Source organism: Dysidea avara, chromosome 2 (genome assembly GCF_963678975.1).
Source record: "Dysidea avara chromosome 2, odDysAvar1.4, whole genome shotgun sequence".
Taxonomy (NCBI): domain Eukaryota; kingdom Metazoa; phylum Porifera; class Demospongiae; order Dictyoceratida; family Dysideidae; genus Dysidea; species Dysidea avara.
This window is the reverse complement of record NC_089273.1, coordinates 41,299,205-41,320,249: the sequence shown is the minus strand read 5'-3', so window position 1 is coordinate 41,320,249 and position 21,045 is coordinate 41,299,205. Positions and strand designations below refer to the sequence as shown.

The following is a 21,045-nucleotide window of genomic DNA, read 5'->3' as shown; positions in this document are numbered from 1 at the left end:
TTCTCAGTCGAAGATATCAAATTGTGGCGGTACCCGTGAGAGTGGAAAACAGATTCTAGTGGAAGAAGAAACATCATCTCGATGGGAAGTAGGAAAACCGTCGTTCGAAGACGCGATGCGGTGTTACCTGGTCTGCCATGTTGGAACCAAATACCACTATCAGCACTTCCCAAATATCGATTCTAGTGTTCATGAACTTGTGCAGCATCGTTGATGTGACCTGACAAAAGTGACGATTGGTTCTAGTTGTCAAGTCTAGAGAATGCGACTAAACACGAGATTATCCATGGTGAAGCCCTTTAGCTCCCACGCGCTCATTTTATGCAGCCCTATACAGCGTTAGACACTCTCCCCTCCACTATTATTAACTCTTGGTACTATGCTATGGAAGGACTATGTGAAAAGTTGAAGCCAATAGCTCAAATTACAGCTGGTTAAAGTCAGAAAATTGGATGTGTGTGGAAGCCTTGTTTTGTCAAATTCGGTCACATATAGTTTATAATCTGAACAATTTTACTATTTTATCAACTTGAGAACAGTGCTGTTCAGATTATTGAAGATCCACTGTTTAATAAATTGCTATAATATCCATTATTAGCTTACAATGTGTGACTGTTGTGTGCACATATGATAAAATTAAGTGATGGATAACTCCCAATCTTTTTATGATAGTTTTTCTCTGTGTTGGTTGATCCATCTGTTTCCCTATAATTTTGATAACATACTTTAACATTGTTACGAAGTTGTACTGAGCTTTCAGTGTCTTTGTATTGGTACTGGTGACATCAACTTTATAATATTACCATGTATTTTGTGTATGTACACTGTGCACATGGCTTTCCCCTTGTTATCTGTACAGTGGTCCTTCTATTATTTAAATTCATTAAATAATGGGAAGTTAAAACCGATTGATTTATACACAGAATTCCATTCAAATACTCTAATAGAACATACAGTGTACACTCTGAAACAAAATACTGTAATAGAACAGTCACTTCTGTTTGAATAACAAAACATTTGGGTATCGATGGCCGAACATTAAAAGACCACTGCACTGGGGATGTGTAACCTATTAGAGTATTTTCCATTGCATGAACATTCTATTAGAGCATGTGTATGTTTTATTAGAGTAGTTGAACATAACTCTATATAAACAAATGGGCTTCATTTATTTGAACAAATTCACTTAACTGGAAGCTTTTAATGTTGAACTGAAACAGATGTTCGGATAATGGAGGTCCTACAATACTTATTATACATCACAGTTAGACAAAGCAAATACAAGTTGTTTTATATGTTAACAAATTTACTTGGTTATGTGTGACCCGGTCCTAGTAATAATAATAAAAATAATAATAATTGATGAACTACAAGGTGCTTTACTTGCAGAGATCAGAATTTTAGAAATGGGTTCTCACCACCCCCAATCTAACTCAACTCAGTTTACAGCTTCATTTCATGCAAGCTCTGTTCATAAACCTTCACGCACAACAAGTGATCTCCCAACTCCAAAGAAGCCAACATGTGTGTACTGCAAGGGACTACATGCTCCTGGTACCTGTGAAGCCATCAAGGACCACCAAAAACGTTTGGATATAATTAAGCGAGAGAAATTATGCTTCAATTGCTTGGGCCATCATAGAGTGTCTAGTTGCCACTCCAAGTATCGGTGTCGTAAATGTGGCCGTAAGCACCACACAAGTATCTGGTGTGAAATAACTAGAAATGGAACTCATTGACAAGTACAGCCATCTTCTCAACCAGCAACCTCTGAAACACAGGCCACAGAGAACACTGTCAATACAAACTCAACAGCTTCACTCACTGCTCTGGCCTATCCTCCATCACACGGCATGCTTGTCAAAGACAACACTTGCCTGTTGAAAACTGTTGTAGCAACAATTACTTCCTCCTCACATGCAGAAACTAAGACCAACATACTATTTGATGAAGGGTCTCAACATTCCTTCCTGACCCAAGAATTGACAGATGTTTTGTCACTGAAGCCTTACATGAAGGAAAACATTTCTCTTGCTGCATTTGGTGCAAATAAATCACACCACAAGAGCATGGCAGTTGCAACTGCGTATGTCAAGACGCAATCCGAAGAACACATTCCTTTATCAGTCCTTATAGTCCCTACCCTTGCTGTCCCACTGAAGATAAGTGCTACCTCCAGAGTCAGAGCACTACCATATCTGCATGGATTACAGTTAGCCCACCCTGTCAACACAGATGTAGACTTCAACATCTCCCTCCTCATAGGGGCTGACCACTACTGGGACATTGTGGAAGACCATATCATTAGAGGGGACGTTCCAACTGCTACTAGTTCCAAGATTGGATGCCTGCTTTCAGGACCAGTTTCACATACACACTCTCTCAATATAGTAACAAGTGCCCTTCACATATCCACCCAGCACAATGAAGATCACAACATCCAAAAGTTTTACGACCTTGAGACAACTGCAATAGCAGTAGAGAACAATTCACACAAACAGTTTTTACAAGGGTACTCGCAGACATGTATTACTCGTCTTCCTGATGGTTCATACTACACCAGATTTCCGTGGAAAGAGAACCACCCACCACTTCCAACTAACTCTAATGTATGCAGGAAGAGAACCCGTTCATTGGCTCACCGTATTTCACTAACACCAGGTCTCCTACAAACATACAACAACATTTTCTGTGATCAACTCAACAGGGGTTTTATTGAAAGAGTGTACACACCTGAAATACCTGGCCTGACCCATTTTATTCCTCACCACTGTGTCAAAAAGAACTCAATCACAACACCAATCCGCATAGTGTACGATTGCAGCTGCTGTCAATCAAAGGACCATCCCTCCTTGAATGATTGTTTACTCACCGGTCCTCACTTTCTAAATGATCTATGCTCAATCATCCTTCGTTTTCGTACACACAACTATGCTATCTCCACTGATATTGAGAAAGCCTTTCTCCATATCCACCTTAATGAGAGTGATAGAGATTGCACCCGCATTTTTTGGTTCAGTGACGCTACAGATCCCAACAGTGAGCTCATCATGTACTGCTTCAAGACAGTACTCTTTGGAGCTGTAAGTTCACCATTTATGTTGTATGCTGCACTGTACCATCATTTACAACACTATAACACACCACTCTCACATGACATCCAAGCCAATTTATATGTTGATAACATTGTGTCAGGGTGTGAGACAGAATTGGCTGCAACCCAGTACTACAAACAGGCTAGAGTCATTATGTCAGAGGCCAAATTTAACTTAAGGTCATGGGTATCGAATAGTTCACAACTTAGTTTGATAACACGTCAAGAAAACACTGTTGACTCCACTGTACCTGCTAATGTCCTTGGTGTCCACTGACATAATGACACAGACAAACTATCACTCATACCTAAGAACCCCTCTTTGACTATCGTAAACCTAATTACTAAGCGTGAAGTCCTTCAAGATTCATCAAAGGTGTTTGACCCACTTGGACTAGCGGCTCCAGTCACCATCTGTTCCAAGCTTCTAATGCAAACCCTCTGGCAGAAACACCTGGAATGGGATGAACCACTTGAACCTGAGCTCTGTGAGCAATGGCAATCTATAGTCACAGACATCAAGCAGTTACCACAGTTTAACATCAATAGACGATACTTTACCATCACTTATGAGAAAAACAATGTACAACTTCATGTATTTGCTGATGCCAGCACCAAGGCCTATGGTGCTGTAGCATTTCTCAAGCTACAACAGGAGTCTTCATTTGTTATGGTGAAATCCCGTGTTGCTCCACTCAAGCATCCAACCTTACCTTGCTTGGAGCTCATGCCTGCATTGACAGCTACACATCTAGCCAAATTTATCATCGATTCCTTACAACTGTACAACACCTCTGCTTTTATGTGGACTGACAGCCAGATTGTGCTATACTGGATCCATAGCAAGAAGACCCTTCCACAGTTTGATTCTTCTCGAGTAAGTCAGATTCACGATGTACTACCATCAGCTTCCTGGAGATTTTGCTCAACCAATGACAATCCAGCAGACCTTCTGACAAGAGGTATTACTTATGACCAGTTACAGTCTTCCTTGATATGGCTTAAGGGACGACCCTGGTTACTGTCTGATAACCTTTGGCCAGAGTGGAAACATACAGAAGCCCTTCAGCTACAAGTTTCATTAGTGGAAACCGAAGAGACTGCTCAACCAGAGACACAAAGTATTACCTCTGTGGAAGACACTAGCCTTCACTATATTCTTGATGTTTCAGCATACCACAGCCTATCACGACTCCTCAATGTTACTGCATATATTTTAAGATTTGTGAGAAACATAAGAAAGCCATTCATCAAGTACTCAGGTCCTATCTCCCCTGCAGAGCGTATACAAGCTAACTTGAAATGGATCCAAACTGTACAACAGCTATCATTCCCTGCTGAAATCTAGAACATCAATTCTCAATCAAGTCGATTACCTTTAGTTCGTCAACTCTGTTTATTCATGGACAAAGGTGGACTCATTCGTTGTGGCGGGAGGATTCATAATTCCCCAGTCTCTGAACTAGTGAAATTTCCTTACTTGCTACCAGACAAACACCCGACGTCCTAGACTGATCCTTATTAAGTTTCTACAGTCCACTGAAGCCTCCTTGGCTTTAATCAAAATTTCTTCATTTCAAGCCCCAATTATAATCAAACCTGACCTAACACCTGAAGAAAGGAAAGCAGAAAGTGTATTACTCAAAGAGAGATGGGCGTTGATGCAGCTAGGATTTGACAAAAAAAGAATCAAACTTCAAAACTAATGTATTTTTATTGACAATAAACTTTATGGTCAGTTTCAAAATTCCGAATTGCAGCGTTCTGACTACAATTGTCCACTTCCCCAAACGACATCTACCAACCAGCCATCTACTACTGTTCCTACATCAGATCAATAACTACTTAACTGCTATTATATAAACATAAAAGTATTGTCAACAAATTATCTCAATTCCAAACCTTCATTTATTCCCATAATTTTGACATTGTAGCAATTACTGAGACTTGGCTTTCTAATAACATTTTTGATAATGAAATTTTACCCACTAACTACAGAATATATCGTAATGATCATGGCTCTAGGGGTGGAGGAGTTCTTCTTGCAGTTCAAGACAATGTTGTCAGCAAAATCCTCCCCTCCCCATCTAACATCGAGATGCTATGTGTTAAAGTAGAACTTTCACAAACAATTGTCATATGTGTTGTGTACTTACCTCCCAATCCTATTCTTTTGCAAATCCAGTCTCTTTCAGGCCATTTGTCCCAGTTTCTAGCATCCTGTAACATTATATTGTTAGGTGACTTTAACCTGCCTGAAATTAACTGGGATACTCTCTGTGGAAATTCTGCAGTCACCGATGTATTCTGTGATATCTGTTTTGAATACAACCTGCTACAGCTCATAACCCGCTCTACTCATATCCATGGTAATATTCTAGATCTAGTTCTAACTAACAATGAAGATCTAATTGATAGTATTTCAATCTGTTTTAATGACAATGTACAAATATCGTCTGATCATTTTCCCATCACTTTTGAATCATCTCATGTCAGATCTCAGCCATCAGTCAATGAAACTCAACATGCATATGATTATTCCAAAGCAGACTTTTCCAGAATGAATCTCTACATTTGTAACTCTGATATCTTAAACTGTCTGTATTTTTCTGATGTCGAAACTACTTGGGCTATTATCAAGCTTATTATCTATGAAGCCATGACATTATTTATTCCCAAGTTCCAGTTCCACTCTAAACAATATCCAAAGTGGTTTATTAAGGAATTGCATCACCAATTAAAATGTTTGCATACCCTTAGAAGGACCTACAAACGTTCGCCTTCTGACCATAATGCAGCACGTTTAAGCCAAGCTGAAGAGTCATTCCAATCAAATGCAACTACAGCTAAATCCACCTATGAAACTGACCTTATCACTAACTTTGCCACTAATTCAAATCCTAATATCTATCATCACATCAGAAGTTCTACTAAATCTGCTACTATTCTACCCACTGTCTATTTCAATGACACCTCAGCCAGTAGTAACACATCAAGAGCAAATCTTTTTAACCAATACTTTTACTCAGTTTTCACTCCACCTTCCTTATCTACCAACTATACCAATACAACCCCTCTTCCTAGTGGAATAAATGCAATAGTCTTTAGTGAAGATGAAGTATATTCTGCCCTAAACCAACTAGATCCTAATAAAGCTACGGGAATCAATACAATAAGCCCTAAGATCTTGAAACACTGTGCCTTGTCACTCACTCGTCCACTTTGTCATCTATTCAATTTAAGCCTTACAACAGGTGCTATCCCTCAGGAATGGAAAGTCCATCTAATAGTACCAGTATACAAATCAGCTGAACGATCATCTGTGCAAAACTACAGACCTATTTCCCTTCTGTGCAACACCTCTAAAGTCCTTGAATCTCTTTTTTACAATAGAATTATCAATCATGTACTTGATAACATCACTACATGCCAGTTTGGATTTCTGCCTGGCAGGTCCACCACTCAACAACTTTTGCTATATCTAAATGACATCTATCAAGCCACATCTCAAGGCTATCAAGCTGACTCCATATATCTAGACTTTCGTAAGGCCTTTGACAGCGTGCCACACAACAAACTCCTAGTTAAATTGTCACTCAATGGCATTAAGGGGAATCTTTGGAACTGGTTCAACAATTGTGACTGGATCTACGAAAACCGTTCTTATCGCCCAAGACAGGAAGTTTGATTTTTTCACACAAACACAAAGCTTAATGAATGCACTATCAAGTTTCACTGCCACAGTCGACCAGAGTAAAGTGGTCTGCTTTTGCTGGCTGCTTTTCTAGAGCACAGTGGCGAGCCGTACGAGTGGTCTGGGGTCTTGATGGAGCCCTGGCCGACCAGGAGATGGCTGTGTGTGGCTGTACAGCTCTGTGGTGTTGGACAATGACCTGTGCTGTAAATTTCCTTTCATTTTAGCCAGTTCTGAGCCCTGAATGGCCTATAACTTGGCCTAATTCATCCTAGCACGTCTCTTTTCAATTTTTGAACACCATCTTGCCCGCCTTCCAGGGCCCCCGCCTCCCACCCCTTCTGGAGCTCGCCTGATACAGACAACCTCGGTTTAAAAACTATCTAAAATGGCGGGAAACTTAGCTGTTGACTACTTCTTCAGTGGATGATCAGGAAGGTAAGAAATTGTTGTGAAACGTGTGAAAATTTGGTATGCGTAGCTACCACCATTGGCCAGCTACAACACTCAGAATATTTAAAACCGACGTTTCTCGATACTTTTAAATGGGCGATAAGACCGGTTTTCCCAGAGACAGTCACATACAACAATAGATTTATAGCTAGGTACACCAGAACAGCCAGCTTACCATTTTCAGCTATGAAACACAACAAGAAGCACTGATAGCCACTTAAAACAGCAAGAGGAGAGAGTTCACAGCTTTGTAATATTAGTGTGATCACGTGATCTCACGTGACACAGTTGTATGTGACTGGATCTACGAAAACCGTTCTTATCGCCCAAGACAGGAAGTTTGATTTTTTCACACAAACACAAAGCTTAATGAATGCACTATCAAGTTTCACTGCCACAGTCGACCAGAGTAAAGTGGTCTGCTTTTGCTGGCTGCTTTTCTAGAGCACAGTGGCGAGCCGTACGAGTGGTCTGGGGTCTTGATGGAGCCCTGGCCGACCAGGAGATGGCTGTGTGTGGCTGTACAGCTCTGTGGTGTTGGACAATGACCTGTGCTGTAAATTTCCTTTCATTTTAGCCAGTTCTGAGCCCTGAATGGCCTATAACTTGGCCTAATTCATCCTAGCACGTCTCTTTTCAATTTTTGAACACCATCTTGCCCGCCTTCCAGGGCCCCCGCCTCCCACCCCTTCTGGAGCTCGCCTGATACAGATAACCTCGGTTTAAAAACTATCTAAAATGGCGGGAAACGTAACTGTTGACTACTTCTTCAGTGGATGATCAGGAAGGTAAGAAATTGTTGTGAAACGTGTGAAAATTTGGTATGCGTAGCTACCACCATTGGCCAGCTACAACACTCAGAATATTTAAAACCGACGTTTCTCGATACTTTTAAATGGGCGATAAGACCGGTTTTCCCAGAGACAGTCACAATTATCTACACAATCGTTCCCAGTGTGTAAAAATCTGTTCTTCTATTTCTGACTTTTTACCAGTACTGTCGGGTGTACCACAAGGTAGCATCCTTGGCCCACTGTTATTCCTGATCTACATAAATGACATAAAAATCACACAATTCTCGAATCTTTTCCTGTTTGCTGACGATGCCAAACTCTACAAAATCATCTGCATTCACATTGTGATCTGGGCCTGTTATTGACTGACAATCTATCTTGGAGGAACCATTATGAACACCTAGCTTCTAAAGCTTATAAATACTTAGGACTATTAAGACATGCATTCAGTTGCTGTCATTCTATAAGAGCCAAATGCATTCTCTACACTACACTTGTCAGATCCCAACTTAGTTATTGTTCTCAATTGTGGAATCCCTACCTGATAAAAGATACGGTTATGCTGGAAACGATTCAGAGACAAGCAACCAAATTTATTTTAAGAGATTATGATAGTGATTATAAGACTCGTCTGCTCAAGTTGGATTTGCTGCCTCTAATGTATATGTTAGACTTTTACGACATAATATTCTTTGTCAAAGCACTAAAAGAGCCATCAGTTCATTTCAATAAACTTCATTACGTGACCTTCAGCACCATCAATACCAGATCAACTTCCACCAACAAGCTTGTTCACATCCGTACCAACAACAACTACACAAGAAACTTCTACTTTAACAGATTACCTAGGCTATGAAATAAACTACCATTCATTGATCTCAATCAGTCACTACCAACTATCAGAACCACCATCTATAATTATTTGCAACAACATTTTCAAAATAATTTCTCACCTGACATTCCATGCACCTATCATTTTTGTTGTAGATGTACAAACTGCCATGATTTAGGAATAACTAGTAATTTCTCAGTGATGTAAGTCTAGCTAACTCTTATTTGTAATTAATTAGTTTGGAATTAAGTAATTAGTTTTGTAATTAAGTAATTAGTTTGTAATTAAGTAGTTTCCTGGCTGCCAGCTCAAGTTGTTGGCAGACCATCAATACATACTTATATTGTAAAGTATTAATACTAAAATAATAATAATACCAGATTGGCATTATTTTTCATTAATGTCTTGTGTAAATCGGTGAATATGTTTACAAATTACGAGATTTTTGCTATATCTTCAAGGAAATGTCTGTTCAAGCTACAATATGCACTCTCAAACCTTTCTTACTAACTATACTCTAAACTAAAATCATCAGTGGCTCCATTGTCTGGAGCATTTTCCAGCGCAGCATCGCGAAAATGAAATTTCGGACTCGAATAAAGTTTTGATGCCGCTGGAGCACACAGCAGCGATGCCAAAGTAACCTTCCCAAGTCAAACTGGTCTGGCATGGGTCCAACTACTATCGCACCAAATATCGTCGAATTCCAAAATTGTTTGCCATCTGGCTGAGCTCGACGGCTGTCAAATATTTGTCAAAAATACCGATTTTATTAACTTACAGGAACTTTTGCTAGCCAGATGTGCAAGTTTACTTCTCAAAAGCTTGCTAGACCCATAGCCAGTAGCTTTCATTCATAGGGTTGGTCTGGCAGCTCTTCTCAAAATCCACCAAATGTCAATATCGACCAATTTTGCCAATATCGACCAATTTGCACCATGTTAAAGAAATCTTGCACACCAAACGTAATGCTTTGCCTTTCTAAAGTCATGCTGCATCCTTGTTTAGCTATATTCGTCCATAGGGAGGAACTGACGGTTCTCTTATCAAGGCCAAAATCCATCAAAATGCCCATCTCATAAAGTCACCTAGTGGAAACAGACAGCATAACACATAGAGACGCATGTAGTAATCTGTAAGTGATGGTTATATCTCACTGTGGTATAGGAGCCATGAATCCACTGATACAAATGACAATCAAAATAATATAACTGTACAAATATGTATAGCATGAATTCATTTTGCATCACACAAGTGTTAAATTACTGGAGCTCTATATCTTTAAACACTGCACACCATAGCTATAGCAGTATAAGGTCATGCTAAGTTTTGCATTTAATGTTGGAATGTCTGAAAAACTTCATATGGACATGGATATTTACATGCACGTTCTATTAGAGTATACCTGACTGCTCTATTAGAGTATATACCTGACTGCTCTATTAGAGTATATCGATCTTTTTAACAAGTTTTGAAGAGGGCTCTGTAAATCCTTCCCTGAGAGATGAATGTAAGTTTTATCAATTGTTGTGCTGTGCCATTACACTATATTGCTCACTCATTTTGTCCTGCCACACTAAATGGTGTGTTAGGATCCTGCTTGCAGAAGTCTAAGTTTTACAGGGGGGTTCCTGAACCCCCCCGAACCCCCCTCCCTACGCCCCTGTGCAAGGTGTTTATTTACTGGTTTCTGTACTTTATCACTGGTGCATTTCATGCAGAAGCATAAAATCTACTGGTGGACATAGCTAAATACAGAATAAAAGGCGTCCGAAAATACCGCCAAATATCTTAAAGCTCGTACTCTCTATGCTAAAGATACCGATACAATTTTCTGGTGATTGTTAACTAATGAACTTAGGTATACTATATATACATTTGAGAAAAATTGAGCATTTTTTCTCGTAGTAAAACGCAATTTTCGTGAATGGATAGTTTTTGTTCGAACCTGGAATTTACCGGACCTTACATACTATTAGCTGCAGCTCTCACGCTATTAATCCTACATAACTGATTATTGGAGGATAATTGCAGCTTAGTGTAGGCTAATTTGTGGCACAATAATCTAAGCTGTGGGATTTCCATGAAGTGAGTGGCAGTTGTTCGAAAACCATAGTGCCCGATATTGGATGGCACATCTGCTGGGGTGCTGTCGTGGTCCCTTGAGGATCCAGCCTCATAATGCTTTAGTGTTTATTGTGCACCATGCCTTGCTCCAAGATCACCCTGGTGTTCTTAGGGAGCAAGGCATTTCATCTGACCAATCTCGTCCTGGCGACATATACCACCCTGATTTTCATCTTGATCTTCCTGCCTATTTTGATCTCTCCGTCAGGAGTATATACCACTCAATCTGCTGTCATATATTCTGCTTCTTCTCAGGCTTGGGTGGCCGCTGCTGTTTGTGAGATAGCTAAGGACACTCAATACCAGGACATTCTGAATAATATTGGAAGAGATTTTATCCCTCTTGTATGTGAGACCTTTGGTGTTTAGTCACCATATGCCCTATCAATTTTAGGATCCATAGCTGACAGAGCAACTGTCAGAAACGGTTTACTTCGAAAGTTTGCTAGGCGCCATCTTCTCCAGCAACTGTCTGTGACTTTGTGAAGGTACAATGCGAAAATGATACTCCGCCAGTATTCGCTTACTGCTGAGGACGAATTTCCTGACCTTGACATTCGTTAAGTTAAGTACGTAGCTAGTAATAAGTACATAGTTAGGTAATAAGTAGTAGTATGGTGTAGTTTTCAGTATGTCCGTGTGTTTATATCATTGACCTATAGTTACCTAGATATTTGATAGCTGACTCTAGTTGCGAATTTGCGTGATCTCCGCTTTATTGCTAGTTGTATGCTTTAACAAAAAAAACTAAACAAACTAATATATTAAAAATTATGAATTTATAAATTAAGTAAGGATCCAAGCGATAAAAAGGAGTGAAACAAGAGATGAACAATGGCAGCTATTACAGTATAGCTCAGTTTAAAATTCCTGACTTTGGCATTAAATCTCTACTCTGGCATTTAACATCAATAATTGTTATACCATGCCAAAAGTAGGGATCTCCCATTGAGCTATGCTGTAATAGCTACCATTGTTCATCTATTGTTTCACTACTTTTTATCACTTGGAACCCTACTTCATTTTTAAATTCATAATTTTTAATATACTAGCTACTATGTTTAGCGGGTTGAGAGGCAACGAGCGATACAGGAAGCGCGTACAATGTAACAATCGCGAGATTTTAATCGTTTTTGAGAATTCAGCTCAACGCGTACGTACTATACTAATATAAGGTAATGATGACATTGTAACCCTCTAATAATACATACCATTTTGTGCATTAGAAAGTGCAAAATTCATAGCGTATCTTATTATTGGCTATGACATTTTGATTATAGCGCTGCAAGAAGTGCGGTATGATTGAGCCTTTGTGCTTTCATTCATCAATTTTAGCTGTTTGCTTATCAAATTGCAGAGCCCAGACTAGCAGTGCATAGTGTTACATTTGTAGTTGCACTTTATATGTATCACAGCATTTATACCAAAAGCCTATGCTTAATATAGATTCCTGACCATACTGACGCGTAATTATTATACTTGTAGAGCTAGCTGGTAGTGAGTTTCATCATGAACTATATATAGCTAATATTTATTATTATTATTATTAGCACTTTACAGTGACCAGCACTGAAGGTCTGACAACAACATGTGCTGCAGCCTTAGGATTACCTAACCTAATTTCAAGGACTTAGACCTAGTGACTAGACTTACTGACTGATAAGGTGTAACAAAATATATGTAATAAAAACTGACTGTCTTTATAACCACTTATAGAACTTTGCGTGTACGAGATCAAAGGAAAAGTGTACTTTAAATTTCATATGAAGTATACTCTCAGCCGGCTGACAGTGCTCTCAGCCAGGTAATAAAGCACAGTTGCCCACGTGCCTTAGTGCAGGCTAATTGCCTGCGGGCTCACGTACGACTAATCACCCACGCCGGTGAAGGCTGATAACCTCGCCGCACTGAGTACTCAATCACCCCAGCCAATACGAGTTCTACCACTGGATTGCTTTTATAGACATACCTAAATGCTTCGATGATGGGTGGGAGAAGGTAACGTTGCTGTTACGTTTGTTAATGTAAATGGACAAGTCCTGCAGATATCACGGAAATATTTCACCATGTGACTCACAATAGAGTTGATTGTGGGTTGCGAGCAAAACCTTCCAAAGTACACGATGAACGTCTTCCATGCCAAACTATGGTGAACTACGGTGAGTTACTTCGTTAAACCAGTTCGTGTGCATTCAGGCTGCTAATAGTTTGTGCAACGCGTGTTAATTATGAGTCCTAGTGTATGGTGAAGTTACACGACTAGAAAGTTTCATAAATCATTTAAAGCATAGCTATATAGCCTTGCTCGAGCTATATGAAAAATAAAGCACTCGGCACTTGGCATCGATGCTAATAATATAACACTCGGCTTTGCCTCGTGCTTTATTAGCATCTCGGCGGCGCGCCTCGTGCTTTATTTTTTATATAGCACTCGTGGCTATGCTTTAACTTATACATACAATTGCATTCTACTTTCAGTGGTTACTTTCTGCTTTCTACATTCTGCTAAATGTGATAAATTGCATGGAGTGAATGTTCAGGTATTGAAATAATAAAAACATAAATCTATGATGAAATGATTTAGCTATATACAGTACAGTGTATGAGCAATTTTGGGAATGTAGTGAAAGTGCCAAAATGACAACAGAATAGATATCTTCACTAATACCAAGAGTTCATAATATATATATATTTAGGAGAGTATCCAACGCCTGTATTGCCCCTTCAAAACGCACTGCGTATTAATTGTGCAACATTGTGTAATATATCTGAATATTTTAGTATAATTTCAGTAAACTCCAACACATGGCTTTGCCATGAAAGACTTGTTGATAGGCGTTGATATACCAAAGCGAAGACCTGCAAGCACTTCAAGGCCCTTATAGCTCTTGAAGCAAGTTAACGCCTTTGGTGATGACGACTATTGCGTAACATTATTACGCAGTGCATTTTGAAGTGGGAATACAGCGTTGGATACTCTCCTAAATATTATATATTATGAACTCTTGCTAATACAGATGCTATTCAATTACACTATGTGGTTTTTTGTCACAATGCATGAAAGAAAAGTTTCATATGCTTCAAAATTCCACATACGTAGTTTCTAGGATTGAACCTTTAAAACTGGCATGGCTACAGGGTTCTTTATTAAATTTTAATTTTGGGAATAACCAGTGCCTGCAACATTGAAAACATAATAAGTGCAATAATGAAAACTGCCATAAATCAATGTTATGAAATGGCCATGGGTACATAAAAAGATGGATGGGAGAGAGCCATTATTTAAGTACAGTACATGCAATATAGTACTTGGTCTTTTGCAACCACACAAAGGTGGACGGACATGGCAAGGTATGCTGTACAAGTTAATGGTGATAATAATAGCAGTAGGCTGCTATAGCACACTGTCACCGATTGCTGTACAGACCACCATCAACTGTTTCTATTTCAGTAATACTCCATTTAATAATCCTATCACTCCATTTAATAATCCTATCACTTTCATTAATTGTGATGCTTTTGAGAATAATGCCATTAAAATTTTATCGCTGCTTTGCATACTGAGGTATTTGTGTACTGCTTTTTGTGTAATTTTGTGCCCAGTTACAAGTGTCAAAATATAAGGATCAAGTTAGAAAGATTGTTGAGAAAGAAAAAAATTATGGTTCCAGTAGTAATTAGAACACTTGGTTCCATTACTAAGAGACTTGAGCATTTTTAAAGATTATGGATATCACCAAATTATATATATATATATATACTAAAATACAATGTGCAGTGTGCATACTATATGCAATTAAAATAATGCTGCTGTATAGTATATTAGTAAACCTATTACCAACAGTGTTTTAGTTGTGTACAAAGCTCTTTCACCACTAGCCCCACTGTTTGTAATGTTTGGCAGGTCACAAAAATATCCAAAATTACGAGACCGTGTGAACATGTTTGTGTTGGTAATGAGTGGGAAAAAAGGAACCAGAAAGTCATCAGGCTGATGTCCTGTGCTGGAAACAGTTATTGGTATATCATTAGGATACTCTGCATCAGGGTGTAGCTCCAGCCACTCATCAAGCATACAATCTACCATGATATGGTGAAGAATAAAAAGAGGATCATTTGGTGATGACACCACATCATCCATTTGTCCTCTCTTATTAAATGGAAGACGTGCAGTGGCATCACCTGCCCCAGTAATGGTATGAACCTAAACAAGAAAAATGATAGCATGCAACAAACTATGCCAACAATCATACTTACCGCACCATGCATTTGTTGCTTAAGTGCCATCATCTGAGAGCCATTTGAAGATGTGAGGGCACAATCAGGGTCAAAAGAAGGTAGGCACAGACACATTCTGTCTTTACGACACTTAGTTATGTTATAGCCAATATCAGCATCGACAAAACTTCGATAGTTCTTCTGTGATAGAATATTATAAGGTAGTGCATCATATTTATTAAAAGCCATAGCATGATTCACTTGCTGAGTTGTGGGCCAGTCAGGATTGTTGCTATTGCATGGATCATTTCCTGTGAATGGACAACGTTGAAGAGGACCAGTGCTAATATTTGGATCACAAATCTGAAAGAATGTTAGCCAACATATTGTGTCCCATCTATCACCAACGATATCTCCAAATACATGAGGAAAACCACTGACATTCCTTGTTACCCCAAGTCTTTTTTCTGTAAAGAGATCATCTGAGAGTATTCCAGTAGATCTTTGAATTTCAATTCGCCAGTCCCAGTAAGGTAGTCTGAAAGTGTGATAGTCCAAGCGTCCCATGCTCTTTAACATGTGTTGCATTTCCCACTCCAACCACAAGTGAACGTATTTGTGCCAAGTTGTGAATGCAGGTCCGGCATGAGCATAATCCAAGCGAATTGATAAATCTAAAATGAAATGTTGATTTACATATGCTATATATGAACAGCATAATGTATTAGTATTAACTAATTGTGTAACATGTGTACAATATGCGACTGGGCCATAAAAACGGAGCATGTGGGCATAAACTTTTCGCTCTATCACAGAGCAGCTCAAATCTCAGTACTGGATTACAATATCTGCATTGTGTAACTGGTATTATGTGATCATAGCTTAATGGTAGCAAGTTTTGTCCCATGGATTTACATGCAAAAGTTATGTGTCCACAGACCTGGTCACACAATAATATAGCAGCTTTTAGAACATCTCTGACAGACAGACACACATACCTAATACTGAATGCAAATGCAACAGATACTTATTAAAATATTTATTTAGGATTACCTGGTGTAACAGAGTCTTTTGCAGCATAGTGGTGTAGCCACACAAAAAATTTATACAGTGATATGTTTGTCATGGAGAGATTTTTGGTTCCTGGAACTGCCTCTTCTAATACAACCATGTATCCTGAGTCAAATGAACGTGACAGAAGAATAGTATCAATGAATGCAGCCCAGTCACTATCAGCATAGGTAGCAATAGGTGGTCGTGGAAGGACTTGTGACTGAGAGCAATCAGGTCCATAGCGACCAAACTTACACCGACTACAGTCATACCCTGAGAAATTTCCATTGCACTGACAGACCTGTGATACAAAGAAGAGAAACCACAATTATTATTATAGCTATTTAATCCTACATTGTGCTATTGTTAATGGTGTAAAAGTCAATTATAGTTAGATGGTATGTAGTTTTGAGTATTGAAACTAACCCTGGTGAAGTAGTGAGGCCAATTACGACGGACATCCGCACTATTTCTGTCATATCCAGGCAAGTTCAAATCAGTACACTGTCCCCTACCAACATCCTGTCCACACACACCATCACTTGTAGCTGGACAACACTCCAGGTTTTCTAGACTTGTAACATCACTGCATGCTGTTGGTATTTGACCATAAACCTTCTGCCCCAACAGACATAACAACACAATGGCCATGAAAGAAACCTGACCGCTTTGCATTGTATAGCTACAGTATATATACAAAAACAAGGTAAGTAGCTAGCTATCTACAATCCATGCATACATATAAATAAACCATGTTGAGGTTGATGGCTATCATCCTTGGAACTTTACAGACATGATTGGCCAACTTGTACTACTAAAACAGGCTCTATTGTATATAGGGATGCGGCGATTATGCCAGCATAATTTCGGGCATAATAGGCATGTGTGGGAATCAGGAATTATGCTAGCATTTTGAGGTGATTATAAAGCTTTAACAGTAGGAAAATCTGCAGATTGCACAATTCCGTTAAAAAAATCGAGATACTCTAATAGAGCAGTCAGAAACTCTAATAGAGCAGTCACTGAATATTATTTACTCTAATAAAGCAGTCACATTAAAATGAAATACTCTAATACAGTAACCAGCTAAAGAATTCAAGACTATTGGAAGCTTAAACATCAATGAAAATGGTCTGATACAGCAATAAACTGGCATTATTAGCCAATTATGGTGGCATAATTTTGGGAATAATGGACAATTCTCAAAAGCATAATAGGTGATTTTTTGAGCACTGCTCAAAAGCATAATGCTCAATTTTTGGAGCATAATAGCCTCATGCCTAATTGTATACCCTCATACTGTAGAGCTAACTACAGCACCATTCTAGACCTGATCCTCATCGACCTGACCTACACAGCAAAAACTGTTTTCTAATAGCTAAAAATAATCTTTCTATATACTTAACTCCAGTAAAATTACTCTAAGTGTAAACCACACTTCTAATTCTAAGATAGCATTAATCTAAAAGATTGTTTTTAAGCACTTGTTGACATAATTACTTCTTACTTTAAATGTACACATGCTTCTTATTACAATGAGCAGCTTTAACTTTATCAAATCATTGTACATTATATTTCTTAGTTTTTTAAGTTAACTATTAGTAATTTGCATCTATTTATGAAAAGGTGTTCTTATTTTGTAATTGTTGAGTAAAACTGATCCCAAAATGTAACATTACACTTGTTGATCAGGTTTAAAATAGCTACATTTTGCAAACACTGCTATAGTAAGAACTACAAATCTACAACAGGTTAGTTGGTTATAACATGTGAACATCTGTATGGCTGACTATAGCACAGTTACATTAAACAATAATGATCATTATTAATTGTATCAAACAGTACTGTTTAAGTAGGATTTGCATCAAAAGTGACGCGCGCCGACAAAATCCTTAAAAACCAGCTTAGAAACTTCTTACACGACAAAAATCACCTTTGCAAAATAATATTCAGTAGTCCGTCTAACATTAAAATTATGTAGCGTTAAAAATAACAAAAGGCTTACTGGCGGCCGGATATAGAATTTTTTAAAAAACCCGTAAAACTTGAAATTTCATCTCACTCACTGTCCAGCAGGGGCGGAGGAAGTAGGTGTAATGAGGGGGGTCTGGACTGACCCAGACTTATGTATCTACATTGTCTCTGATTTGGTAAGGTGAGACCAAAAAAAAGGTCACAGCCAGCTGATAATAGCTGCCCACCTTTATAGCTGATAAACTACATAAATCCTTACATAGCTCGCTACACACTGCTCCAAGACTGTGAATGCTTTATTAGAGTGACTACTCTTATGCTTTTCCCCACAAATTCTCTCGACAAAGCCTCATAACTGCTCTTCATTATCTTTCGCGTACGTATACGCCCCCTTTCAACTCAATTCAATAGACCATATGCGTGGTCTATTTACTAATCAAAATATGATCAATCAAGGCTGTTTATCGGCGCACCCGAGTATTTTTGACGGTGAACGACTATTGCGAATCCCATACAAAAGTACGGGTAGTAAATGCGGCTCGAGCTATAACTCACCACTAATACTACGGACACAGTTCCTCTTTTCAGTTGTTCTGTTATACAGGCAGAAGAATAATCTCTCTGCAAGAAGTACTGGTAAGTGGTGTGTTTCCTGAGATTTTGCGAATTTTGCATTATGAGAGTACATTAGATCCTATCCGTTCACCGTCGTGACGTACTGAAAGATCACGTGCTTTTAGAATGTATACGGCAGTGCATAAAATTTATTCAAATATTAGCTTTATAGTGCAATGTTACAGGTGTACATGGTTGCACAAATTTCGCTTTTACTTCTTTCATAATAGCTGCTTTTACCATTATTTAACGATTTTGCTCACGTAGGTGCGTCCGGACAAACATAGATAGGTAGATAGCTATATAGGTACAAACACACACTTTTACGAAAACAATTTCGAGGCGTTAATTTCCGTATCAACACTTTCTTTAAACAGCATAATAGACGACACAAAATTACTTAAGGCGCTTAGACTACGCTACTTTAAGGAGGTACCGGTAATCTACCATAGGTCACAAAATCACGCCCATTCTTTATTCTATGCATTATCAATCTATTTATCGAGACCACGATGACCACTCCCCTTTTATGCTAGCTGTATTTACACTATGAAACTGTATTAGCTGTGTACGAGGAGGTACAGCATGACTATTGTTGTATGGCTGTAATATAAAGTAGAATTTCAGGGAGATCTGAGGGTGCAACCCCCAGGAGCTTCAGGATTTTTGTATAACTATGATTATTGCAATTTGAAGGCTTGAAAATAAACAATCTATGCTGCTATTTTCCCTAAAATGTTATTTTCAGCAGGGGGCATGACTGCCCCCTCCCCCTCTACCCCCGCCTATACGACAATACGTACAACACTCATTCACCTGGGTAGCTTTGTACAATCAACCCGTAGACAACTAACTAATAAAAGTTTATAGACTCTGACTACTATACACTGTTAAAACAAAGGTCTTATGGTAACACCTTAGGTGACATATAGTTGTTATGGTAACACCTCGGGCTAATTAGTCACTATTTGACACCCAGAGGTGTTACCATAACACCTTTGTTTTAACATTGTAGTTTCCTGATAACGAATTCAATTATTCAAGCTTTGCAGTATTAGCTGTTTATAGCTACTAATAGCTCTAGTCGTGTTTATATATAGGCGATGAACCTCGCCGTTTAAGCGTTTGCGAACGCGTATAGGTTTCGCCCGTTTTTGGTAAAAAATTACACCGCCTTATAGCTAGTAATAGCTAACTTGCGCATACTTTAGTTCGGTTGCGGAAACACAATTTGGTTTATGGGATTCCTGGATGTCAGGCTACTCTCATGGCAGCATGATGTATAGACCTTGTGCGTGCCAAGGCGTGGTCTGGCAAAAACCGGAAAAAGTTGCTACGGCTTCAAGTTTCACGATTGTTTACGAGAAAAGTGAGGGCAAAAGTATCGAGCATTCTATTGCAAAAACCTTCCTTAGGCGGAATAACTCGCCATGCAGCAAATATGTTATATACTTTAGCTCAGTAACTTACTTTATACCAGCGATACTCTATCTTTTAGCACGATTCCTTCGTATCAGCAATAACAAAATTTCGTAGGCATAGAATGCGTACATTTTTGCCTTCAAAAAATGGCGGGTGTGTTATTTTGATGATGTAATAAAGTTCCACGCCTTGGCGCGCACATGGTCTATTAGGCTCGCAATGTGTTGTGCACGTATGTTTTATTCATTTATTATTATTATTTATCCAAACCCCGGGCAAATACAACCGAGTACAATCACCAACGGGACAACCTACCAATGGGGCATGTATACACAGTGCATGGCGAACACAGTATGGATACACTGCAAGATGAAATAAAATGTGTAATAGATCACTGTGAAAGGTGGCAGTGCCTTCAAAGGAATACTCATGGATATGGCACATCAGTGGTGTGCGGATACTGAATTGTAGCTACTGTCAGTAACAATAGTGTTTGGCACTTCACAACTAAAAAATAAAAATTGAATTGTGGGAGTCAGATGTCCTTCTTTGCGCTCCTCTTTTTCAAGCATTTTCCGCTACTAACACACCGAGAAGCTGTTGTACCGTGGCATCCTTTAACGGTACCGCTAAAGGCGAGCGTAAAGTTATCGTGTACTGTCATGCTACAACCGGTCCCCCTGGACCAGTTGCAGCAACCATACTTGGTCCTCCCGGATTACTTGCAGCACTGAAACTTTCCCCCCCCCGGACAACTTACGCCGCCACA

The 21,045-nt window shown here is 38.9% G+C and overlaps 2 protein-coding genes across 2 annotated transcripts; both read left to right on the top strand.

Annotated features, from left to right (window-relative positions):
* Positions 1-1,406: 1,406 nt before the first annotated feature.
* LOC136248110 (uncharacterized) lies at positions 1,407-3,371 on the top strand. The gene is made up of 2 exons (XM_066039924.1): positions 1,407-1,686; positions 1,744-3,371. The coding sequence occupies exons 1-2, from the start codon at positions 1,407-1,409 to the stop codon at positions 3,369-3,371; spliced, it is 1,908 nt and encodes a 635-aa protein (XP_065895996.1).
* A 153-nt stretch (positions 3,372-3,524) lies between these two features.
* Positions 3,525-4,442, top strand: LOC136248109 (uncharacterized). The gene has a single exon (XM_066039923.1). It carries the CDS (start codon positions 3,525-3,527, stop codon positions 4,440-4,442), a length of 918 nt encoding a protein of 305 aa, XP_065895995.1.
* The last annotated feature ends 16,603 nt before the right edge of the window (positions 4,443-21,045 follow it).